The 27,754-nt window shown below is 45.5% G+C and overlaps 1 protein-coding gene across 6 annotated transcripts in view; it reads right to left on the minus strand.

Annotated features, from left to right (window-relative positions):
- Positions 1 to 27,754, minus strand: part of LOC106566301 (arginine-glutamic acid dipeptide repeats protein) — a 372,697-nt gene that overhangs the window by 172,958 nt on the left and 171,985 nt on the right. For all 6 annotated transcript variants that reach the window (XM_082959798.1, XM_082959800.1, XM_082959799.1 and 3 more), the window contains exon 3: positions 11,950 to 12,020. In XM_082959798.1, coding sequence (XP_082815924.1) covers positions 11,950 to 12,020 — 71 coding nt within the window. The remainder of the gene's footprint in view (positions 1 to 11,949; positions 12,021 to 27,754) is intronic.

Here is a 27,754-nt window from a genome sequence, read left to right on the forward strand (position 1 = left end):
CTTCCTTTTTCCTCCCTACCCCCTCATTCCCCTCTCCTTCCTCCTCCTCCTTCCTCTCCTTCCCTTCCTGCTTAGAATTAGGCCGATACCCGCTAATTATCAAAATCCTGAAAAGAGCCGTTAAATTCTACAACCACCTAAAAAGAAGCGATTCCCAAACCTTCCATAACAAAGGCATCACCTACAGAGAGATGAACCTGGAGAAGAGTCCTCTAAGCAAGCTGGTCCTGGGCCTCTGTACACAAACAGACCCCACAGAGTACCAGGACAGCAACAGAATTAGACCCCACCAAATCATGAGAAAACAAACCTCTATACCAGGTGGTGTCAGAGGAAGGCCCTAAAAATTGTCATATAGACTCCAGCCACCCTAGTCATAGACTGTTCTCTCTGCTACAGCACGGCAAGCAGTACCGGAGCGCCAAGTCTAGGACAAAAAGGCTCCTTAACAGCTTCTAACTCCAAGCCATGAGACTCCTGTACATCTAATAAAATGGCTACCCAGACTATTTGCATTGCCCCCCCTCCTACACTGCTGTTACTCTTACTCTTATTTTCTATGCATAGTCACTTTAATAACTCTACCTACATGTACATACCACCTCGACTAACCTGCGCCCTCACACATTGACTCAGTACCGGTACCCCCTGTATATAGTCTCCACATTGACTCTGTACCGGTACCCCCTGTATATAGTCTCCACATTGACTCTGTACCGGTACCCCCTGTATATAGCCTCCACATTGACTCTGTACCGTAACACCCTGTATATAGCCTCCACATTGACTCTGTACCGGTACCCCCTGTATATAGCCTCCACATTGACTCAGTACCGTAACACCCTGTATATAGCCTCCACATTGACCCTGTACCAGTATCCCCTGTATATAGCCGCCACATTGACTCAGTACCGTAACACCCTGTATATAGCCTCCACATTGACTCTGTACCGGTACCCCCTGTATATAGCCTCCACATTGACTCAGTACCGTAACACCCTGTATATAGCCTCCACATTGACTCTGTACCGGTACCCCCTGTATATAGCCTCCACATTGACTCAGTACCGTAACACCCTGTATATAGCCTCCACATTGACTCAGTAGCGTAACACTGTATATAGCCTCCACATTGACTCAGTACCATAACACCCTGTATATAGCCTCCACATTGACTCTGTACCGGTACCCCCTGTATATAGCCTCCACATTGACTCAGTACCGTAACACCCTGTATATAGCCTCCACATTGACTCTGTACCGGTACCCCCTGTATATAGCCTCCACATTGACTCAGTACCGTAACACCCTGTATATAGCCTCCACATTGACTCAGTAGCGTAACACTCTGTATATAGCCTCCACATTGACTCAGTACCATAACACCCTGTATATAGCCTCCACATTGACTCTGTACCGGTACCCCCTGTATATAGACTCCACATTGACTCAGTACCGTAACACCCTGTATATAGCCTCCACATTGACTCAGTAGCGTAACACTCTGTATATAGCCTCCACATTGACTCAGTACCATAACACCCTGTATATAGCCTCCACATTGACTCTGTACCGGTACCCCCTGTATATAACCTCCACATTGACTCTGTACCGTAACACCCTGTATATAGCCTCCACATTGACTCAGTACCGTAACACCCTGTATATAGCCTCCACATTGACTCTGTACCGGTACCCCCTGTATATAGCCTCCACATTGACTCAGTACCGTAACACCCTGTATATAGCCTCCACATTGACCCTGTACCAGTATCCCCTGTATATAGCCGCCACATTGACTCAGTACCGTAACACCCTGTATATAGCCTCCACATTGACTCTGTACCGGTACCCCCTGTATATAGCCTCCACATTGACTCAGTACCGTAACACCCTGTATATAGCCTCCACATTGACTCTGTACCGGTACTCCCTGTATATAGCCTCCACATTGACTCAGTACCGTAACACCCTGTATATAGCCTCCACATTGACTCAGTAGCGTAACACTCTGTATATAGCCTCCACATTGACTCAGTACCATAACACCCTGTATATAGCCTCCACATTGACTCTGTACCGGTACCCCCTGTATATAGCCTCCACATTGACTCAGTACCGTAACACCCTGTATATAGCCTCCACATTGACTCTGTACCGGTACGCCCTGTATATAGCCTCCACATTGACTCAGTACCGTAACACCCTGTATATAGCCTCCACATTGACTCAGTAGCGTAACACTCTGTATATAGCCTCCACATTGACTCAGTACCATAACACCCTGTATATAGCCTCCACATTGACTCTGTACCGGTACCCCCTGTATATAGCCTCCACATTGACTCAGTACCGTAACACCCTGTATATAGCCTCCACATTGACTCAGTAGCGTAACACTCTGTATATAGCCTCCACATTGACTCAGTACCATAACACCCTGTATATAGCCTCCACATTGACTCTGTACCGGTACCCCCTGTATATAACCTCCACATTGACTCTGTACCAGTACCCCCTGTATATAGCCTCCACATTGACTCAGTACCGGTACCCCCTGTATATAGCCTCCACATTGACTCAGTACCGTAACACCCTGTATATAGCCTCCACATTGACTCTGTACCAGTACCCCCTGTATATAGCCTCCACATTGACTCAGTACCGTAACACCCTGTATATAGCCTCCACATTGACTCAGTACCGTAACACCCTGTATATAGCCTCCACATTGACTCAGTACCGTAACACCCTGTATATAGCCTCCACATTGACTCAGTACCGTAACACCCTGTATATAGCCTCCACATTGACTCTGTACCGTAACACCCTGTATATAGCCTCCACATTGACTCAGTACCGTAACACCCTGTATATAGCCTCCACATTGACTCTGTACCAGTACCCCCTGTATATAGACTCCACATTGACTCAGTACCGTAACACCCTGTATATAGCCTCCACATTGACTCAGTACCGTAACACCCTGTATATAGCCTCCACATTGACTCAGTACCGTAACACCCTGTATATAGCCTCCACATTGACTCAGTACCGTAACACCCTGTATATAGCCTCCACATTGACTCAGTACCGTAACACCCTGTATATAGCCTCGCTATTGTTATTTTACTGCTGCTCTTTAATTATTTGTAACTTGTTTTGTTTTTTTTGGTACTTTTACTATTATATATATTTTTAAACTGCATCGTTGGTTTGGGCTTGTAAGTAAGCATTTCACTGTAAGGTTACCTGTTGTATACCTGTTGAATACCTGTTGAATACAGTGTGCCATTACAGCAGCAAGAAAAGGGCAACCAGTGAAGCACAAACACCATTTTAAATACAACCCATATTTATGTTTATTTATTTTCCCTTTTGTACCTCAACGATTTGCGCATCGTTTCAACCCAGTACATAGCCATAATATGGCATTTGAAATGTCTCTATTCCTCTGAAACTTTGTGAGTGTAATGTTTACTGTTCATTTCGATTGCTTATTTTACTTTTGTTTATTATCTATTAAACTTGCTTTGGCAATGTAAACATATGTTTTCCATGCCAATAAAGCCCTTTGAAAAAAGAGAGAGAAAAAGAAAAAGAGAGAGACAGAGAGAGAGAGAGAGAGAGAGAGAGAGAGAGACAGAGGGAGAGAGAGAGAGAGAGACAGAGGGAGAGAGAGAGAGAGAGAGAGAGAGAGAGAGGAGAGAGAGAGAGAGAGAGAGTGAGGCAGCAGCAGTGTAATTTTCAGCTTGTCCAGAGTGTGACATGCCATTAAAAAAATAAAAAACGGGGAGATTTATAGTGGTGTCAGGTTCACACAGAGCGCTCTCTCTCTCTCTCGCTCCCTCCCTCTATTAAACAACACATGGTGTAAATTAACTCTCTCTAAACCTCTCACAGAGGGAAGAGGGAAAGTGGGAGGAGGGTCAGAGAGAGATGATGACATTGAAAGGATTGTTCTGAGGCTTGAGGAATGTGTTCAGCGTCTACCTCTAACAGTGTCTTACATTCAACGCCACCAATCCACACGGATGACAACGCCACCAATCCACACGGCACGAGTGGGCATGAAAACGATGTAAACCACACACCATGGCCGTCTCAGTCACCAGATCTCAACCTAACTGAACACTTATGGGAGATTCTGGAGCGGCGCCTGAGACAGCGTTTTCCACCACCACCATCGACAAAACACCAAATGATGGAATTTCTCATGGAAGAATGTTGTCGCATCCCTCCAATAGAGTTCCAGACACTTGTAGAATCTATGTCGAGGTACATTGACGCTGTTCTGGCTCGTGGTGACCCAACGACCCTATTAATACTCTTTATGTTGGTGTTTCCTTTATTTTGACAGTTACCTTTACAAGGAGCAGTCAGTCAGGAGGACTAATACTGTAAGTTACCTTTACAAGGAGCAGTCAGTCAGGAGGACTAATACTGTAAGTTACCTTTACAAGGAGCAGTCAGTCAGGAGGACTAATACTGTAAGTTACCTTTACAAGGAGCAGTCAGTCAGGAGGACTAATACTGTAAGTTACCTTTACAAGGAGCAGTCAGTCAGGAGGACTAATACTGTAAGTTACCTTTACAAGGAGCAGTCAGTCAGGAGGACTAATACTGTAAGTTACCTTTACAAGGAGCAGTCAGTCAGGAGGACTAATACTGTAAGTTACCTTTACAAGGAGCAGTCAGTCAGGAGGACTAATACTGTAAGTTACCTTTACAAGGAGCAGTCAGTCAGGAGGACTAATACTGTAAGTTACCTTTACAAGGAGCAGTCAGTCAGGAGGACTAATACTGTAAGTTACCTTTACAAGGAGCAGTCAGTCAGGAGGACTAATACTGTAAGTTACCTTTACAAGGAGCAGTCAGTCAGGAGGACTAATACTGTAAGTTACCTTTACAAGGAGCAGTCAGTCAGGAGGACTAATACTGTAGCCACGTAAAGGAGCGTAGCGGCTCCCTGGCCAATTGAAAGTAACGGTTCATTTATAGATCACTGCAATGCCCTTCAAATCTAAAGTTATTATCTATATAGTGTTATCTTGTATTCTCATCTAAAGGTGAATACCTCTGTATAGTTTTATCATGTATTCTCATCTAAAGTTAATCTCTGTATAGTTTTATCATGTATTCTCATCTAAAGGTGAATACCTCTGTATAGTTTTATCATGTATTCTCATCTAAAGTTAATATCTCTATATAGTTTTATCATGTATTCTCATCTAAAGTTAATCTCTGTATAGTTTTATCATGTATTCTCATCTAAAGGTGAATACCTCTGTATAGTTTTATCATGTATTCTCATCTAAAGTTAATATCTCTATATAGTTTTATCATGTATTCTCATCTAAAGTTAATACCTCTGTATAGTTTTATCATGTATTCTCATCTAAAGTTAATATCTCTATATAGTTTTATCATGTATTCTCATCTAAAGTTAATATCTCTGTATAGTTTTATCATGTATTCTCATCTAAAGTTAATATCTCTATATAGTTTTATCATGTATTCTCATCTAAAGTTAATATCTCTGTATAGTTTTATCATGTATTCTCATCTAAAGGTGAATACCTCTGTATAACATTTTACTGCAGTGGGCTAAATCAGGGTCACACAGTGTTTTTTTTAAACCAAAGTATCCACCTCACACAGATGGTTATGTGTTTAAAGAAAAAAGACATTTGGACCATGTCAGATAGAGAGTTGAAATGTATTACATTATGAGTTTACATCCCAATATTACACATCACAGAAAACTGAAACTTGAAATATAACAAAATGGTTTGACATAAACAGGATTTTCGGCATTAAATAAATAAATATGACATTATGAAAAATATGAATAACACATTCCATCCACGAGGCCATTTGGCTGCAGGAAAGGGCTACCATAGTGTAGTTTGACTGGGCTGGAAATGATCATTTACCGTGCTGATCTCACTTCCATGATAGGAAACACACACACACACACACACACACACACACACACACACACACACACACACACACACACACACCTCCTCTACTGTCTGGCGGCGTGCTAAAAAGATCTATGCCCCAATGCATGCTGGGACCGGATGGGAGTCGTGAGGCAGCCATTATTAATCACTGGGCAGCAGGCGGTATGTGGACACACATGTCCGACACGACTTCACACACAGGCCAGAGGATGGAGAGAAAGAGAGGGAGAGAGAGAAAGAGTGGGAGAGAGCGAGAGAGCGACAGAGAAAGAGAGAGGGAAAGGGAGAGAAAGGGGGAGAGGGAGAAAGAGTGGGAGTGAAAGAGAGAGGGAAAAGGAGAGAAAGGGGGAGAGGGAGAGAGAGAGAGAGAGCGAGAGAGAAAGAGAGAGGGAAAGGGAGAGAAAGGGGGAGAGGGAGAGAAAGAGAGAGAGCGAGAGAGAGAGACAGAGAGAGAGAGACAGAGAGCGACAGAAAGAGAGAGAGAGAGAGACAGAGAGGGAAAGGGAGAGAAAGGGGGAGAGACAGAGAGTGGGAGAGAGAGAGTGAGTGAGAGAGAGACGGAGAGACAGAGTGAGAGAAAGGGAGAGAGGGAGAGACAGAGAGTGAGTGAGAGAGAGAGAGACACAAACAGTCCAGCCTCCACCTGCTAATTTCCTCTTAGCTCAGGGTTTAGAACTGCTTGTGAATGTCACTGCCACATCATGAAAGGGACAGTTTATTGACCCTCTGTCGCCTCCTCCCCCATGTCCATCACTTCACGCCATTTTAGACTTCAGAGAACGCTCTCGCTCCGTCTCCCTGTCTCTCTACAAGGCCTATCTAGTATTTAAAAAGGCCAACGGGATAATGTCGGAGGAGTCTGAAGGGACCATGCTCTAGTTCATGGTCAGAGACAGTCTGGTAAAAACCAACCAAGTATCACATTGGTAAACACTGCTGGAAAGCCATGTTATCAAATGCTGGCTTCAGCTTTGCAGCTTCAGCCTTGCTGCACTAATTATCTGGGCTCTGCTGCTGCTGCAGAATGATGATGGCATTTAAATGCCAAATGGCAGCAAGGGCGTGTATAATATCTTAGCTTTATGGCCTGTTGCTTTTAGCTGGGCTGGCTGGCTGGACTAATGGAGATTGCAGTGTGACAGACAGCTGCTGGGCTGGCTGGCTGGTTGGACTAATGGAGATTGCAGTGCGTCAGGCTGGCTGGACTAATGGAGATTGCAGTGTGACAGGCTGGCTGGACTAATGGAGATTGCAGTGTGACAGACAGCTGATGGGCTGGCTGGACTAATGGAGATCGCAGTGTGACAGACAGCTGATGGGCTGGCTGGACTAATGGAGATTGCAGTGTGTCAGACTGGTTGGACTAATGGAGATTGCAGTGTGACAGACTGGCTGGACTAATGGAGATTGCAGTGTGACAGGCTGGCTGGACTAATGGAGATTGCAGTGTGACAGGCTGGCTGGACTAATGGAGATTGCAGTGTGACAGGCTGGCTGGACTAATGGAGATTGCAGTGTGACAGACAGCTGATGGGCTGGCTGGCTGGTTGGACTAATGGAGATTGCAGTGCGTCAGGCTGGCTGGACTAATGGAGATTGCAGTGTGACAGGCTGGCTGGACTAATGGAGATTGCAGTGTGACAGACAGCTGATGGGCTGGCTGGACTAATGGAGATCGCAGTGTGACAGACAGCTGATGGGCTGGCTGGACTAATGGAGATTGCAGTGTGTCAGACTGGTTGGACTAATGGAGATTGCAGTGTGACAGACTGGCTGGACTAATGGAGATTGCAGTGTGACAGGCTGGCTGGACTAATGGAGATTGCAGTGTGACAGGCTGGCTGGACTAATGGAGATTGCAGTGTGACAGGCTGGCTGGACTAATGGAGATTGCAGTGTGACAGACAGATGTTGGGCTGGCTGGACTAATGGAGATTGCAGTGTGACAGGCTGGTTGGACTAATGGAGATTGCAGTGTGACAGACTGGTTGGACTAATGGAGATTGCAGTGTGTCGGGTCTCTCTTCGCCTCGCCTCGGGTCTCTCTTCGCCTCGCCTCGGGTCTCTCTTCGCCTCTCCTCGGGTCTCTCTTCGCCTCGCCTCGGGTCTCTCTTCGCCTCGCCTCGTCTTTAATCTCTGGTTCTGCATCCCCTCCTCATTAACACACAATGAGACTAAGTGGGTATGTGTTGCTCCACACATGCAGATGGCTGTTTGTTCATTAGCAAGAGAGAGAGAGAGAGAGAGAGCGAGAGAGAGAAAGAGACGAGGATGAGAGGCTCGTGTTCTCCCCCCCCCCTGGATGATTAGGCCTACTTCTGTTAGACCAGATGTTCGAACGGGTTCAAGTCTGGGCCCTGGCTGGGCCACTCAAGGACATTCAGAGACTTGTCCTGAAGTAAATCCTGCGTTGTCTTGGCTGTGTGTTTAGGGTCGTTGTCCTGTTGGACTGTGAACCTTCGCCCCAGTCTGAGGTCCTGAGCGCTCTGGAGCAAGTTTTCATCAAGGATCTCCCTGTATTTTGCTCCGTTCATCTTTTCCTCGATCCTGACTAGTCTCCCAGGCCCTGCCGCTGAAAACATCCCCACAGCATTATGCTGCCACCACCATGCTTCACCGTAGGGATGGTGCCAGGTTTCCTCCAGATGTGACGCTTGGCATTCAGCCCAAATAGTTCAATCTTGGTTTCATCAGACCAGAGAATCTTGTTTCTTATGGTCTGAGAGTCCTTTAGGTGCCTTTTGGTAAACTTCTCCCTTCTCCTCACCGATTGCTCAGTTTGGCCGGGCGGCCAGCTCTAGGAAGACTCTTGGTGGTTCCAAACTTCTTCCATTTAAGAATGATGAAGGCCACTGTGTTCTTGGGGACCTTCAATGCTGCAGAAATGTTTTGGTACCCTTCTCCAGTTTTGCTAACCTCCTGTGCCTCGACACAATCTTATCTCGGTGCTCTACGGACAATTCCTTCAACCTCATGGCTTGGTTTTTGGTTGGACATGAATTGTCAACTGTGGGACCTTATATAGACAGGTGTGTGCCTTTCCAAATCATGTCAACATTTTTGAATTTACCACAGGTGGACTCCAATCAAATTATAGAAACTTCTCAAGTCTCATAGCCAAGGGTCTGAATACTTTTTTTTAAATATAAATTTGCAAACATTTCTAAAAACCTGTTGGGTGCAGATTGATGAGGATTTTTTATTTATTTAATCCATTTTAGAATAAGGCTGTAACGTAAAGTGGAAAAAGGGAAGGGGTCTGAATACTTTCCAAATCCACTGTGTGTATCAGCACCATGGCTTTTTATAGGCAGCCTGCTTCTCACACAGACACACACATTTTCTACACAACTGAGAAACATCAATCCAAATAAATAATTAACTCCAGGAGCTCTCCTGTCCGTTTCCTCTACGCCATTAAAGTCCAGTACCTACTGTGACATCAAAAAAAACACATCGGGCTAAAATACCAAATAAACTGAAATATATAATAGGATAGAATTAGAAGAAGAAAAAAAACATGAGGAAAGTGTTAGACGCTAGAAGCAACAGTATCAACAGTTCTTGTTGATATTGACAGGGTCAATTGTTCCCTGTTCAATTCAATTTAAACTTCACACAATGAGAGATGGCATTCTCCGTCCACATGCATTCATTCCCATCTGCCATCCATATAACAGAGGAAAAAAGTGGCAATCTGCATATACACTGAGTATACCAAACATTAAGAACACCTTCCTGATATTGAGTTTAGAGGTCGACCGATTAATTAGGGCCGATTTCAAGTTTTCATAAATCGGTAATCGGCCTTTTTGGATGCCGATTATGGCCGATTGCGTTGCAATCCACGAGGAAACTGAGTGGCAGGCTGACTACCTGTTACGCAAGTGCAGCGTCAAAAGGACCTTGTGGCTGCAAGGAGCCACGGTAAGTTTCTAGCTAGCATTAAACTTATCTTACAAAAAAAACTATCAATCTTCACATAATCACTAGTTAACTACACACGGTTGATGATATTACTAGTTTAACTAGCTTGTCCTGCGTTGCAAATAATCAATGCGGTGCCTGTTAATTTATCATCAAATCACAGCTTACTTCACCAGATGGGTGATGATTTAACAAAAGCACATTCGCGAAAAAAGCAGTCGTACCTAACCATAAACATCAATGCCTTTCTTAAAATCAATACACAGAAGTATATATTTTTAAATCTGCATATTTAGTTAAAAGAAATTCATGTTAGCAGGCAATATTAACTCTGGAAATTGTCACTTCTCCTGCGTTCAGTGCAAGCAGAGTCAGGGTATAGGCAGCAGTTTGGGCCGCCTGGCTCGTTGCGAACTGTGTGAAGACAGTTTCTTCCTAACAAAGACCGTAATTCATTTGCTAGAATTTTATATAATTATGACATAACATTGAAGGTTGTGCAATGTAACAGGAATATTTAGACTTATGGATGCCACCCGTTCGATAAAATACGGAACGGTTCCGTATTTCACTGAAAGAATAAACATTTTGTTTTCGAAATGATAGTTTCCGGATTCGACCATATTAATGACCTAAGGCTCGTATTTCATTGTGTATATTATAATTAAGTCTATGATTTGATATTTGATAGAGCAGTCTGACTAAGTGGTGGTAGGCAGCAGCAGGCTCGTAAGCATTTACTCAAACAGCACTTTACTGCGTTTGCCAGCAGCTCTTAGCAATGCTTGAAGCACAGCGCTGTTTATCACTTCAAGCCTATCAACTCCAGAGATTAGGCTGGCAATACTAAAGTACCTATAAGAACATCCAATAGTTAAAGGTATATGAAATACAAACGGTATAGAGAGAAACAGTCCTATAATAACTACAACGTAGCTGGGAATATTGAAGACTCAAGTTAAAAGAAACCACCAGCTTTCATATGTTCTCATGTTCTGAGCAAGGAGCGGGGCAGCAGCATAGCCTAGTGGTTAGAGCGTTGGGCCAGTAACCGAAAGGTTGCAAGATCGAATCCCCGAGCTGACAAGGTACAAATCTGTCGTTCTGGCCCTGAACAAGGCAGTTAACCCACTGTTCCTAGGCCGTCATTGAAATTAAGAATTTGCTCTTAACTGACTTGCCTAGTTAAATCAAGGTAAATAGAAAAAAGGAACTTAAACGTTAGCTTTTTTACTTTCTTCTCCAACACCGTGTTTTTGCATTATTTAAACCAAATTGAACATGTTTCAATATTTGAGACTAAATAGATTTTCTTTATGTATTAAGTTAAAATAAAAGTGTTAATTGTTCATTCATTGCAACTGTCATTATTACAAATATATATAAAAATTGGCCAATTAATCGGTATCAGCTTTTTTGGTCCTCCAATAATCGGTATCGGTGTTGAAAAATCATAATCGGTCAACCTCTAATTGAGTTTCATCCCCTTTTGCCCTCAGAACAGCCTCAATTCGTTGAGGCATGGACTCTACAAGGTGTTGAAAGCGTTCCACAGGGATGCTGGCCCATGTTGCCTCCAATGCTTCCCACAGTTGTGTCAAGTTGGCTGGATGTCCTTTGGGTGGTGGACCATTGTTGATACATACAGGAAACTGTTGAGAATGAAAATCCCAGCAGCGTTGCAGTTCTAGACACACTCATACCGGTGCGCCTGGCACCTACTACCATCTGAGTGTGTTTCATGCTTTAGGACACAAGAAGAACCCCGAGTGGTGCAGCGGTCTAAGGCACTGCATCTCAGTGCTAGAGGCGTCACTACAGACCCTGGTTCGATCCCAGCTGTATCACAACCAGCCGTAATCGGGAGTCCCATAGCGCGGCGCACAATTGGCCCAGCGTCGTCCGGGTTAGTGGAGGGTTTGGCCAGGGTAGGCCGTCATTGTAAATAAGAATTCGTTCTTAACTGACTTGCCTAGTTAAACAAAGGTTAAATAAAGGTTAAATAAAGGTTAAATAAAGGTTCATTATTATAAAGGAAAAGGCTAGTACTCACCAGTTTAAAATCCTGAATACTACATATGAAGTAGGGAGTGTTGGGCCTGCGGCTCTCCATATATACACAATCTGAAAAACAGAGAGAGAGACAGTTAGAGGATGATAGACAGACCGACAGGGAGAAAACCACACAGATAGGCAGGGAGGGCCGTGTTTGGGGGGGAAACCCAGTGTTAGACTGCTGCAGCTCTGGCTGTTAGCAGCAGTCTCTGTGTATTATATAGGAGGTGTTAGCAGCAGTCTCTGTGTATTATATAGGAGGTGTTAGCAGCAGTCTCTGTGTATTATATGGGAGGTGTTAGCAGCAGTCTCTGTGTATTATATGGGAGGTGTTTGCAGCAGTCTCTGTGTATTATATGGGAGGTGTTTGCAGCAGTCTCTGTGTATTATATGGGAGGTGTTAGCAGCAGTCTCTGTGTATTATATGGGAGGTGTTAGCAGCAGTCTCAGTGTATTATATGGGAGGTGTTAGCAGCAGTCTCAGTGTATTATATGGGAGGTGTTAGCAGCAGTCTCAGTGTATTATATGGGAGGTGTTAGCAGCAGTCTCAGTGTATTATATGGGAGGTGTTAGCAGCAGTCTCAGTGTATTATATGGGAGGTGTTAGCAGCAGTCTCAGTGTATTATATGGGAGGTGTTAGCAGCAGTCTCAGTGTATTATATGGGAGGTGTTAGCAGCAGTCTCAGTGTATTATATGGGAGGTGTTAGCAGTCTGAAAAGCTTCTTTCCTCCAGTCAGATTCAATTGGAATGTAATAGGATTAAGTCGTTTTTTTGGGATGCAGGACAAGGGTCCCCTCCCAAATGGCACCCTATTCCCTACATAGTGCACTACTTTTGACCAGAGCCCTATGGGACCCTATTCCCTACATAAGGCTCTGGTCAAAAGTAGCGCACTATGGGCCCTGCCTATATTAGTCCACTATAGAGGTCGACCGATTAATCGGAATGGCCGATTAATTAGGGCCGATTTCAAGTTTTCATAACAATTGGTAATCGGTATTTTTGGCCACCGATTTGCCGTTTTTTATTTTATTAGATTTTTTTATATTTTTTAACCAGGCAAGTCAGTTTAGAACACATTCTTATTTTCAATGACGGCCTAGGAACGGTGGGTTAACTGCCTTGTTCAGGGGCAGAACGACAGATTTTTACCTTGTCAGCTCGGGGATTCAATCTTGCAACCTTACGGTTAACTAGTCCAACACTCTAACCACCTGCTTTACATTGCACTCCACGAGGAGCCTGCCTGTTACGTGAATGCAGTAAGAAGCCAAGGTAAGTTGCTAGCTAGCATTAAACTTAACTTATAAAAAACAATCAATCAATCATAATCACTAGTTAACTACACATGGTTGATGATATTACTAGTTTATCTAGCCAGTCCTGCGTTGCATATAATCGATGCGGTGTGCATTCGCGAAAAAGGACTCTCGTTGCTCCAACGTGTACCTAACCATAAACATCAATGCCTTTCTTAAAATCAATACACAAGTATATATTTTTAAACCTGCATATTTAGTTAATATTGCCTGCTAACATGAATTTCTTTTAACTAGGGAAAATGTGTCACCTCTGCAACAGAGTCAGGGTATATGCAGCAGTTTGGGCCGCATAGCTCGTTGCGAACTGTGAAGACTATTTCTTCCTAACAAAGACAGCCGACTTCGCCAAACGGGGGATGATTTAACAAAAGCGCATTTGCGAAAAAGCACAATCGTTGCACGACTGTACCTAACCATAAACATCAATGCCTTTCTTAAAATCAATACACAGAAGTATATATTTTTAAACCTGCATGTTTAGTTAAAAATAAATCCAGGTTAGCAGGCAATATTAACCAGGGTATATGCAACAGTTTGGGCCGCCTGGCTCGTTGCAAACTAATTTGCCAGAATTTTACGTAATTATGACATAACACTGAAGGTTGTGCAACGTAACAGGAATATTTAGATTTATGGATGCCACCCGTTAGATAAAATACGGAACGGTTCTGTATTTCACTGAAAGAATAAACGTGATAGTTTCCGGATTCGACCATATTAATGACCTAAGGCTAGCATTTCTGTGTGTTATTATAGTATAATTAAGTCTATGATTTGATAGAGCAGTCTGACTGAGCGGTGGTAGGCACCAGCAGGCTCGTAAGCATTCATTCAAAACAGCACTTTCGTTTTGCCAGCAGCTCTTCGCTGTGCTTCAAGCATTGCGCTGTTTATGACTTCAAGCCTGTCAACTCCCAAGATTAGGCTGGTGTAACCGATGTGAAATGGCTAGCTAGTTAGCGGGTGCGCGCTAATAGCATTTCAAACGTCACTCGCTCTGAGACTTGGAGTAGTTGTTCCCCTTGCTCTGCATGGGTAACGCTGCTTCGAGGGTGGCTGTTGTCGATGTGTTCCTGGTTCGAGCCCAGGTAGGAGCGAGGAGAGGGACGGAAGCTATACTGTTACACTGGCAATACTAAAGTGCATATAAGAACATCCAATAGTCAAAGGTATATGAAATACAAATCGTATAGAGAGAATTAGTCCTATAATTCCTATAATAACTACAACCTAAAACTTATTACCTGGGAATATTGAAGACTCATGTTAAAAGGAACCACCAGCTTTCATATGTCCTCATGTTCTGAGCAAGGAACTTAAACGTAGGCTTTCTTACATGGCACATATTGCACTTTTACTTTCTTCTCCAACACTTTGTTTTTGCATTATTTAAACCAAATTGAACATGTTTCATTATTTATTTGAGGCTAAATTGATTTTTATTGATGTATTATATTAAGTTAAAATAAGTGTTCATTCAGTATTGTTGTAATTGTCATTATAACAAATAAATAAGTAAAAATCGGCCGATTAATCGGTATCGGCTTTTTTTTGGTCCTCCAATAAATCGGTAACGGCGTTGAAAAATCATAATCGGTCAGGGTAGACCACCAGGCTGTAACACAGACCAGGGTAGACCACCAGGCTGTAACACAGACCAGGGTAGACCACCAGGCTGTAACACAGACCAGGGTAGACCACCAGGCTGTAACACAGACCAGGGTAGACCACCAGGCTGTAACACAGACCAGGGTAGACCCCCAGGCCTCCGCCGGGTGCCCCAGGCGAACACAGACCAGGGTAGACCACCAGGCTGTAACACAGACCAGGGTAGACCACCAGAGGGTCAGGCTGTAACACAGACCAGGGTAGACCGCCAGGCTGTAACACAGACCAGGGTAGAACACCAGGCTGTAACACAGACCAGGGTAGACCACCAGAGGGTCAGGCTGTAACATAGACCAGGGTAGACCACCAGGCTGTAACACAGACCAGGGTAGACCACCAGGCTGTAACACAGACCAGGGTAGACCACCAGGCTGTAACCTGGGGATTATCAGTTAACCAGCAAACGAGTAGCGAACTCTACTTTCCCACATAATCTGAAAGAAAAACATTCACATTTTCTACTTCACAAAGATAGATAAAAATGAATTATTCCAATTCTATTTCAGGTCTCTTTGTAAGCAGAAATATCAAGAGGTTTATCTGAATGTTTCAATCAAAGGTAGATGAATTGATTCTGCTTGGAAAAATATTAATTATACAGGGCTCACATGCACACAAAGACAGGCGCACGCACACACACACGCAAAAAGACAGGCGCACACATACACACAAAGACAGGCGCACGCACACACGCACGCACGCACGCACGCACACACACACGCACACACACACACACACAGGCACGCACACACGCACGCACACACACACGCACACACACACACACACGCACACACACACACACACACACAGGCACGCACACACGCACGCACACACACACACGCACAAAGACAGGCGCGCACACACACACAAAGACAGGCACACACACACACAAAGACAGGCGCACACACACACACACACACACACACACACACACACACACACACACACACACACACACACACACACACACACACACACAAAAAAAGACAGGCGCACGCACACACGCACACACACAAAAAGACAGGCGCACACACACACAAAGACAGGCACACGCACACAGGCACGCACAAAGACAGGCACACGCACACACGCACGCACAAAGACAGGCGCGCACACACACACACACACACACACACAAAGACAGGCCCACACACACACACAAAAACAGGCGCAAGCACACACACACACAAAGACAGGCCACACACCACACACACACAAAAACAGACGCAAGCACACACGCACACAAAAACAGGCGCAAGCACACACGCACACAAAAACAGGCGCACGCACACACACACACAGCGAAGGTTGTATTGAAAGCACCGATGCGTTCATCTCATTTTACTGTTGCTTCAAATAGAACACATGTAATGATCCCAAACCAATTAGTTTGTGGGTGTGTTGAGGATATGACCTGGCTGCTCTTTCCCCAACACTGAACACTGAGACATGAGCAGCCTGCGGAGCGGAGAGGACATGCTAACAGCCACACACGGCCTCCGTGCCCTGTCTGAACCTGTCTTTATATATTCCAGACACACACAGACAGACAGACAGACAGACAGACAGACAGACAGACGGTCAGTTAGCGTTTCAATGTCACTGACATGCAACAGTTAGCATTAGCATTTAGGAAGCACTGATGTAGCTGGAGACATGTTGGCCGGGTCCCAAAAGCTACCCTATTCCCTTCAAAGTGCACTACTTTTGACCAGAGCCCTATGGGCAGGAGCAGGAGAGGTGGTCTTTAACAGGTAGGAGGAGGAGAGGTGGTCTTTAACAGGTAGGAGGAGGAGAGGTGGTCTTTAGCAGGTAGGAGGAGGAGAGGTGGTCTTTAACAGGTAGGATGAGGAGAGGTGGTCTTTAACAGGTAGCAGGAGGAGAAGTGGTCTTTAACAGGTAGCAGGAGGAGAGGTGGTCTTTAACAGGTAGTAGGAGGAGAGGTGGTCTTTAACAGGTAGTAGAGGAGAGGTGGTCTTTAACAGGTAGCAGGAGGAGAGGTGGTCTTTAACAGGTAGGAGGAGGAGAGGTGGTCTTTAACAGGTAGGAGAAGAGAGGTGGTCTTTAACAGGTAGGAGGAAGAGAGGTGGTCTTTAGCAGGTAGGAGAGGAGAGGTGGTCTTTAACAGGTAGTAGAGGAGAGGTGGTCTTTAACAGGTAGTAGAGGAGAGGTGGTCTTTAACAGGTAGTAGAGGAGAGGTGGTCTTTAACAGGTAGTAGAGGAGAGGTGGTCTTTAACAGGTAGGAGAGGTGGTCTTTAACAGGTAGGAGGAGGAGAGGTGGTCTTTAACAGGTAGGAGGAGGAGAGGTGGTCTTTAACAGGTAGGAGGAGGAGAGGTGGTCTTTAACAGGTAGGAGAGGTGGTCTTTAACAGGTAGGAGAGGTGGTCTTTAACAGGTAGGAGAGGTGGTCTTTAACAGGTAGGAGAGGTGGTCTTTAACAGGTAGGAGGAGGAGAGGTGGTCTTTAGCAGGTAGGAGGAGGAGAGGTGGTCTTTAACAGGTAGGAGAGGAGAGGTGGTCTTAACAGGTAGCAGGAGGAGAGGTGGTCTTTAACAGGTAGGAGGAGGAGAGGTGGTCTTTAACAGGTAGGAGGAGGAGAGGTGGTCTTTAAATGGTAGGAGGAGGAGAGGTGGTCTTTAACAGGTAGGAGAGGAGAGGTGGTCTTTAACAGGTAGGAGGAGGAGAGGTGGTCTTTAACAGGTAGGAGGAGGAGAGATGGTCTTTAACAGGTAGGAGAGGTGGTCTTTAACAGGTAGGAGAGGTGGTCTTTAACAGGTAGGAGAGATGGTCTTTAACGGGGGAGGGGCTCAGGAGGAGGGTGGTCTTTAACAGGTAGGAGGAGGAGAGGTGGTCTTTAACAGGTAGGAGGAGGAGAGGTGGTCTTTAACAGGTAGGAGGAGGAGAGGTGGTCTTTAACAGGTAGAAGGAGGAGAGGTGGTCTTTAACAGGTAGGAGGAGGAGAGGTGGTCTTTAACAGGTAGGAGGAGGAGAGATGGTCTTTAACAGGTAGGAGAGGTGGTCTTTAACAGGTAGGAGAGGTGGTCTTTAACAGGTAGGAGAGATGGTCTTTAACAGGTAGGAGAGGTGGTCTTTAACAGGTAGGAGAGGTGGTCTTTAACAGGTAGGAGGAGGAGAGGTGGTCTTTAACAGGTAGGAGGAGGAGAGGTGGTCTTTAACAGGTAGTAGAGGAGAGGTGGTCTTTAACAGGTAGTAGAGGAGAGGTGGTCTTTAGCAGGTAGGAAAAGGAGAGCTGGTCTTTAACAGGTAGTAGAGGAGAGGTGGTCTTTAACAGGTAGCAGGAGGAGAGGTGGTCTTTAACAGGTAGGAGAGGAGAGGTGGTCTTTAACAGGTAGGAGGAGGAGAGGTGGTCTTTAACAGGTAGGAGGAGGAGAGGTGGTCTTTAACAGGTAGGAGGAGGAGAGGTGGTCTTTAACAGGTAGGAGAGGTGGTCTTTAACAGGTAGTAGAGGAGAGCTGGTCTTTAACAGGTAGGAGAGGAGAGGTGGTCTTTAACAGGTAGGAGGAGGAGAGGTGGTCTTTAACAGGTAGGAGAGGTGGTCTTTAACAGGTAGTAGAGGAGAGGTGGTCTTTAACAGGTAGGAGAGGAGAGGTGGTCTTTAACAGGTAGGAGAGGTGGTCTTTAACAGGTAGGAGGAGGAGAGGTGGTCTTTAACAGGTAGGACGAGGAGAGGTGGTCTTTAACAGGTAGGAGGAGGAGAGGTGGTCTTTAACAGGTAGTAGAGGAGAGGTGGTCTTTAACAGGTAGTAGAGGAGAGGTGGTCTTTAACAGGTAGGAGGAGGAGAGGTGGTCTTTAACAGGTAGGAGGAGGAGAGGTGGTCTTTAACAGGTAGGAGGAGGAGAGGTGGTCTTTAACAGGTAGGAGGAGGAGAGGTGGTCTTTAACAGGTAGGAGGAGGAGAGGTGGTCTTTAACAGGTAGGAGGAGGAGAGGTGGTCTTTAACAGGTAGTAGGAGGAGAGGTGGTCTTTAACAGGTAGGAGGAGGAGAGGTGGTCTTTAACAGGTAGTAGAGGAGAGGAGGTCTTTAACAGGTAGGAGGAGGAGAGGTGGTCTTTAACAGGTAGGAGAGGAGAGGTGGTCTTTAACAGGTAGGAGGAGGAGAGGTGGTCTTTAACAGGTAGTAGAGGAGAGGTGGTCTTTAACAGGTAGGAGGAGGAGAGGTGGTCTTTAACAGGTAGTAGAGGAGAGGTGGTCTTTAGCAGGTAGGAAAAGGAGAGGTGGTCTTTAACAGGTAGCAGGAGGAGAGGTGGTCTTTAACAGGTAGTAGAGGAGAGGTGGTCTTTAACAGGTAGGAGGAGGAGAGGTGGTCTTTAACAGGTAGTAGAGGAGAGGTGGTCTTTAGCAGGTAGGAAAAGGAGAGGTGGTCTTTAGCAGGATGATTGGAGACCCTGTCTCAGGATCAGAGCACATCAACATGCAGAAAAGAAGAATGTCTAGAAAACACAGAGAGAGAAGAGGACTGTCTAGAAAACACAGAGAGAGAAGAGGACTGTCTAGAAAACACAGAGAGAGAAGAGGACTGTCTAAATCACAGAGAGAGAAGAGGACTGTCTAGAAAACACAGAGAGAGAAGAGGACTGTCTAAATCACAGAGAGAGAAGAGGACTGTCTAGAAAACACAGAGAGAGAAGAGGACGGTCTAAAAAACCTAGAGAGAGGAGAGGACTGTCTAGAAAACACAGAGAGAGAAGAGGACTGTCTAGAAAACACAGAGAGAGAAGAGGACTGTCTAGAAAACCCAGAGAGAGAAGAGGACTGTCTAGAAAACCCAGAGAGAAGAGGACGGTCTAGAAAACACAGAGAGAGAAGAGGACTGTCTAGAAAACCCAGAGAGAAGAGGACTGTCTATAAAATACAGAGAGAGAAGAGGACTGTCTAGAAAACCCATGTGGATCTAGTTTAATACTTCAGAGTGCTTCAGTCAGACATGATGTATTAGAGATGTTTTTCCTTTACTTCCCCTCCACTCTCCTTATTCATGCTGCTTCACGGTGTTAGAATAGAATAGCCAATTACCAATGTATTTGTAGAAACTGAATGAACAATAGGTGATAACCGTTTAAAAGTGTTACGAATGACAGGTCATTTATAATGAAACAAGTAGGGCTGACCCCAATTCATCGACTGGTCGATTGTTTGGTCGTTAGGCTGTTGGTCGACCGAGATTGTTTTAGTCGAAAATTAAGTAAACACACAGTCAAAAGTTTGAACTCACCTATTCATTCAAGGGTTCTTATTTTCTTTAAAAATGTTTTCTAATAATAGTGAAGACATCAAAAATATGAAATCATGTAGTAACAAAAAACAGTGTATATTTTTTATATTTGAGATTCTTCTAAGTAGCCACCCTTTGCCTTGATGACAGCTTTGCACACTCTTGGCATTCTCTCAACCAGCTTCACCTGGAATGCTTTTCCAACAGTCTTGAAGGAGTTCCCACATATGCTGAGCACTTGTTGGCTGCTTTTCCTTCACTCTGCAGTTCAACTCATCCCAAACCTTCTGGTTGGGTTGAGGTTATCGCTGCAGAATGCTGTGGAAGCCACGCTGGTTAAATGTGCCTTGAATTCTAAATAAATCACAGACAGTGTCAACAGCAAAGCACCCCCACACTATTACACCTCCTCCTCCATGCTTCATGGTGGGAACCACACATGCGGAGATCATCCGTTCACCTACTCTGCGTCTCACAAAGACATGGCGGTTGGAACCCAAAAAATCTCAAATTTGGACTCATCAGACCAAAGGACAGATTTACACTGGTCTAATGTCCATTGCTTGTGTTTCTTGGCCCAAGTAAGTCTCTTCCTCTTATTGGTGTCCTTTAGTAGTGGTTTCTTCTGAACAGTTGACATTGAGATGTATCTGTTACTTGAACTCTGAAGCATTTATTTGGGCTGCAATTTCTGAGGCGGGTAACTCTAATGAACTTATCCTCTGCAGCAGAGATAACTCTGGGTCTTCCTTTCCTGTGGTCCTCATGAGAGCCAGTTTCATCATAGCGCTTGATGATGTTTTGCAACTGCACTTGAAAAACTTTCAAAGTTCTTGAAATTTTACGGATTGACTGACCTTCATGTCTTAAAGTAATGGCCTGTCTTTTCTTGCCATAATATGGACTTGGTCTTTTACCAAATAGGGCTATCTTCTGTATACCACCCCTACCTTGGCACAACACAACTGATTAGCTCAAACGCATTAAGGAAAGAAACAAGGCACACCTGTTAATCAAAATGCATTCCAGGTGACTACCCCAGGTGACTACCCCAGGTGACTACCCCAGGTGACTACCCCAGGTGACTACCCCAGGTGACTACCCCAGGACTTACACAGTTGATTCAAATAATCAAAGCTTGTTGATTGGTTGATTATTGTAATCAACTGGGTTGTGCTAGGACAAAAATAAAGAAGTAAAATGTGCACCCCATGGGGTCCCCAGGACCAAGTTTGGGAAACACTGGTGTCTTAAAGACTGACGTGTGTGTGTGTGTGGAGAGGGAGCCACAAGCCCTTTGTAGACTAGGCTATCGCTGTTACCCAGCAGCCACGAGTTCACAACCACGATGGGAGAGAGAGCTTAGCAGTAAACTGCTAAAATCCCCTATTGACCAACCGAGACCCAGAGAGAGCGAGAGAGCGAGAGACAGAGCAAACTCTAGCTACGGGCAAATCCCTTACCCTACCACAGGAAAACTCCCCTAACCGTGTCTCAGAAGCACAACTGTACAGGGCCTCGTTTCTCAGAGCCTTCAAAAGCGTTAAGATCGTTACAACCTTCTTCTTACGATGAATATTTAGTAACCGAGCTGTTTCCCAGATCCTTCGTTAGTTGCTGTTAAAAACCTTTCGCACATCTACGAGTGATCCGGACCACTCTTCGAGCAGACAAAGTGCATCATTAGAATCGAGATGTTTAGGGCAGAAAGCATCTATCGGTCTGACTGCTGATAACTTCAGAATGAAGTTTAATACAAAAACAAAAAGTTTCCAAAGTATTTGCAATTGTTACCAACAAGTGAAGGATAAATGATGCTTTAAATGAAAACTGAGACTGCATTAAAATATAATGAGCTACATGAACCTATATAGCCAAATTGAATGTTCACTGGTGGGTAGGAGCGTTGGGGTCGTAACCCAAAGTTTGCTGGATCAAATCCCCCCCGAGGTGACAAGGTAAAAATCTGTCTTCTGCACCTGAGCAAGGCAGTTAACCCACTGTCCTCCGGGTCGCCGATGACGTGGATGTCAATTAAGGCAGCCCCCCACCCCCTACCACCTCTCTGAGTCCGAGGGCCCCCCCCCCCCCCACCTCTCTGAGTCCGAGGGGTTGAAATTAAATGAGGAAGACACGTTTCAGTTGAATGCATTCGGTTGGACAACTGACTATTTATTTTTTATTAATTATTTCATTTCACCTTTATTTAACCAGGTAGGCTAGTTGAGAACAAGTTCTCATTTATAACTGCGACCTGGCCAAGATAAAGCAAAGCAGTGCGACACAAAACAACAACACAGAGTTACACATGGACTAGGTATCTTTCCTTCCCAGTCGTGTTCCATTTTGCAACTAGGCTACTGTCCAACTTCTGCATCAATGTGTTTCATGATGTGTGACAACATGTGTGCAATGATGTGATTCAGAGCATTATTATTGGCTAAGCATAAGCGGCCTCCTCAATAGCCTATTTCAGTGGTGGAATCTTCTTAAGTAAAAAAATACTTGAAAGTACAACTTGAAGTAGTTTTTTGGGGGGTATCTTTACTTTACTATTTATATTTGACATCTTGTTGAATACTTAGCAGGACAGAAAAATGGTCCAATTCACATATTTATCAAGAGAAAATCCCTGGTCATCTCTACTGCCTCTGATCTGATGGACTCACTAAACACAAATGCTTTGTGAATGATGTCTGTGTGTTGGGAGTGTAACCCTGGCTATCCATAAATAAAATAAACAAAACATGTCTGGTTTGCTTAATATAAGATATTTGAAATTATTTTTACTTTGATACTTAAGTATATTTAAAACCAAATACTTTTACTCAAGTAGTATTTTACTGGGTGACTTTCACTTTTACTTGAGTCATTTTTTATTAACGTATCTTTGGGCACTTATTCCACCAATGGCCTTTTTGCAGCCATTTTGGGTTTTTTACCTTTTATTTAACTGGGAAAGTCAGTTAAGAACATATTATTATTTACAATGACTGCCTTGTTCAGGGGGCAGAACGACAGATTTTGACCATGTCAGCACGGGGAATCGATCCAGCAACCTTTCGGTTACTGGCCCAACGCTCTAACCCCTTTGGCTACCTGCCGCCCCAAAATATCTCTCTCTCTAGTACCTGATCATTCTTCAGTATTTTGGGAATATTTCTAAATGTTAAGGTAAGATTTGAATGGAGAAAGCTGATCTGAGAGCAGTGCTGTCATTCTTTGGATCCTATCAGTACGGACACCTGGTCTAACGACGCCCTTACTGAACATGCTCTCTGCGTGTTTGTTTGGAAAACACTTAGAAAATCAGCAGGTAAATAAGGGTTGATTGACTTTAAATACTCCAGCCGGTGACACCTCCACATACAATTGAAGAAAATGATCAAGTATAACACAATAAAGCTTAACAGGTTATTTCCATTGTGGTCATTTTGAAGAGGGAATGCAACAAGGTTAAAGGGCAATAGTAGTGGCAACAGACAAAAAAAATAGTTTTTCCTCGACGCAACTAGTATGATCATTGTAAATGTTACATCTCAGCTGGGAAACAAGACCCTGAGCTGGGTTTTCTACTCCGTCTACTGCAGGGTTTCCTTCAAGAAAATGTGGCGCCAGACAACATCTTCGGGAAGAATTTACCTGCCATTTGAGATATTACCAGACCCATAACTCATTAGGGCATCCACCCACTGTGATCAGAATGACAGAAATCACATTTACATTATAGTAATTTATCTTAACAGAACATGCAACTCCTGTAATGAAGCGGTCAAAGTGTAATTTTCAAAGATTTGCCAAAAAAACTATTCGTGGGAAAACACCATTCTAAACAGCGGACCTGAGAAAACACCATTCTAAACAGCGGACCTGGGAAAACACCATTCTAAACAGCACACCTGTGAAAACACCATTCTAAACAGCGGACCTGGGAAAACACCATTCTAAACAGCACACCTGGGAAAACACCATTCTAAACAGCACACCTGGGACAACACCATTCTAAACAGCACACCTGAGAAAACACCATTCTAAACAGCACACCTGGGAAAACACCATTCTAAACAGCGGACCTGAGAAAACACCATTCTAAACAGCACACCTGGGAAAACACCATTCTAAACAGCGGACCTGGGAAAACACCATTCTAAACAGCACACCTGGGGAAACACCATTCTAAACAGCGGACCTGGGAAAACACCATTCTAAACAGCGGACCTGAGAAAACACCATTCTAAACAGCACACCTGGGAAAACACCATTCTAAACAGCACACCTGGGAAAACACCATTCTAAACAGCACACCTGGGACAACACCATTCTAAACAGTGGCCTATGCACTTGAATGGTGAATGGGAGGCACGCTTCAATTACCAGTTGAGAAATAAAAATAGTAGCTCTTTTTAAATCGTGGCCATCAACACAGTTAACACGCGATTGCTTTTAGAATTGTTGCAATGACTGGGCTTATATAAAAGCACGTTTCACTCCAGCAGCAATGAGCTGAGGGGAAATTCCGCTCAAAATAGGCTCTGCATGCTGTGTGATAAAATAAGACAGTACATGATGACTAACGGAAATACACAAGCACCAATTTAGCTCCACAAAATTATGCAAATTGGCCTGTAGACCGATAAGCATGACGGTCAAATGCATTTCCATCGACTGGTATAAAAGCAAAGGAGTTGTTTTTTTCTCACGGTCAATTTGGACGGCAACAACTTTTTTTATCGCCGTTTAATTATTCATTTTTTTATCGGCCAATTACAGGCTACGCGGAAACCCTGGTCTACTGTAATCTGATCTGGTGGCAGCCAGTTGTACTGAAATGTACTGCGACACTACTTATTGTGCAAAGTTAACTTGCCTGAATATTCATGAGAGAGGTGGAGAGAGGGGAGGTGTGTGTGTGTGGGGGGGGGTTACTCCTTTATCACCCCCCCTCCTGCCTCTCCTCAGCTGTGTCCCCCTCCTGCCTCTCCTCAGCTGTGTTTCCCTCCTGCCTCTCCTCAGCTGTGTCCCCCTCCTGCCTCTCCTCAGCTGTGTCCCCCTCCTGCCTCTCCTCAGCTGTGTCCCCCTCCTGCCTCTCCTCAGCTGTGTTTCCCTCCTGCCTCTCCTCAGCTGTGTCCCCCTCCTGCCTCTCCTCAGCTGTGTCCCCCTCCTGCCTCTCCTCAGCTGTGTCCCCCTCCTGCCTCTCCTCAGCTGTGTCCCCCTCCTGCCTCTCCTCAGCTGTGTCCCCCTCCTGCCTCTCCTCAGCTGTGTCCCCCTCCTGCCTCTCCTCAGCTGTGTCCCATTCTCCAGAGGCTGTGTAGCAGGTCTAATTTAAAACACCTCTAGACCAATAAAGCAACAACTTGAAGACCTTGCTCTCTCTCACACACACAGAGAGCAAGGCTTTGGGAGCTGGCTGGCACCTCAGTTTGCTGATCCTCAAATTAAAGAGCTGGAGGAATGCAATAATAGAACCACAGGGATGCTGGAGGGAGAGACGGAGGAAGAGGGAGAGAGGTAGGAGGAGGAGAGGGTGAGGAGGAGGGAGGGGAAGAGGAGGGAGAGACCCCACAGACCCCCAGGACAGCATCACAATTAAACCCAACCAAATCATGAGAAAACAAAAAGCTAATTACTTGACACATTGGAAAGAATTAACAAAAAAACTGAGCAAACTAGAAAACTTGACTCCTCAGCCCACCAGGGCGGAGCGGATCGGATCCTCAGCCCACCAGGGCGGAGCGGAGCGGATCCTCAGCCCACCGGGGCGGAGCGGATCCTCAGCCCACCGGGGCGGAGCGGATCCTCAGCCCGGCGGAGCGGAGCGGAGCCTCAGCCCACCGGGGCGGAGCGGATCCTCAGCCCGGCGGAGCGGAGCGGAGCCTCAGCCCACCGGGGCGGAGCGGATCCTCAGCCCACCGGGGCGGAGCGGATCCTCAGCCCACCGGGGCGGAGCGGATCCTCAGCCCACCGGAGCGGAGCGGATCCTCAGCCCACCGGAGCGGATCCTCAGCCCACCGGAGCGGATCCTCAGCCCACCGGAGCGGATCCTCAGCCCACCGGAGCGGATCCTCAGCCCACCGGAGCGGATCCTCAGCCCACCGGGGCGGAGCGGATCCTCAGCCCACCGGGGCGGAGCGGATCCTCAGCCCACCGGGGCGGAGCGGATCCTCAGCCCACCGGGGCGGAGCGGATCCTCAGCCCACCGGGGCGGAGCGGATCCTCAGCCCACCTGGGCGGAGCGGATCCTCAGCCCACCTGGGCGGAGCGGATCCTCAGCCCACCTGGGCGGAGCGGATCCTCAGCCCACCTGGACGGAGCGGATCCTCAGCCCACCTGGACGGAGCGGATCCTCAGCCCACCTGGACGGAGCGGATCCTCAGCCCACCTGGGCGGAGCGGATCCTCAGCCCACCAGGGCGGAGCGGATCCTCAGCCCACCAGGGCGGAGCGGATCCTCAGCCAACCAGGGCGGAGCGGATCCTCAGCCCACCAGAGCAGAGCAGCGTGAACCTCCACATGGTTCAACCATTCACCTCCACCTTATTCCCTCTGCTACAGCACAGCCAGGCCAGGAGCTTGGAGTGCTGATCTAGGATCAGGTCTTCCCCGTACATATAATGGTATTCATTATGATCTAAAAAAACTCAACTGATCTTAGATCAGCAATGGTAGTGTGCATCGGCTGACAAGTCTCTTGGGTAGCAACATAACAGAGGATCAGACAAGTCAAGTCTTCGCAAATTACAAATCTGCACCAGACTGAGGCGGTCAGTCAGTCGGCAGTTGGTTAGATTTCACTACAAGACATCATCCAGGCTTTCTTCACTATCGCTCTATGGGGTTACACACAGAGTGTCTAGTCTACACTGTGTGTAGCCGTTAGCGATAATGCTAATGATAACTGACTGCTGGTAGATGGAAAGGCTGTTCCCCCCAAAAAACCTTCTCAATTAAATGTTAACTACAAAGTAGCCTTTGTCTACCTGTCAGAATGATATCGTGATTATTTGCATCCACTTGTTTTGCAAACTCTGCAATCACGAGGGCTTCAGAAACAGCTCACCAAACATCTGTCTCTGGCTGATGCACACTGGAATTAAAGGGTAACGACACCCAAAACACAAAATTCTCTTACATTTTTCAAAAGCCATCTCTCGATGTGGTTTAAGCATTGTTGACGTAGAACATACAATTTAGTTACTATTTTTTTTTTTTAAGTGTGATTTTGGGAACAAAAACCTGTAAAATATTGAAGCCTGGGTAAAACAAAACAGAGAACGAAATTTGGAGAAAAACAAAAACTGAATCAGGCAAAAAATGTAACTGATTTTATAGGGCCCTGAGGCTTTTTTAAAAAAATGTACGACTCTTCTCTGGAACTGTACATTACTCTTCAGGACATCCACATCTGAAGAGATATTACTGTGTTGAACGGTCCAGAAAATGGATTCCTTTGTCTATGAATAGGATCTTCACTCTTCGGGAAATGCATAGGGTGACTACATCCCACCATTTGGGAGTCCAAGGACACCTGAAGAGCAGCGGGCTCTCCTTGAGGCCACAGACGTACACACTGACGTCAT

Source organism: Salmo salar, chromosome 13 (assembly GCF_965601325.2).
Source record: "Salmo salar chromosome 13, fSalSal1, whole genome shotgun sequence".
Lineage (NCBI taxonomy): Eukaryota > Metazoa > Chordata > Actinopteri > Salmoniformes > Salmonidae > Salmo > Salmo salar.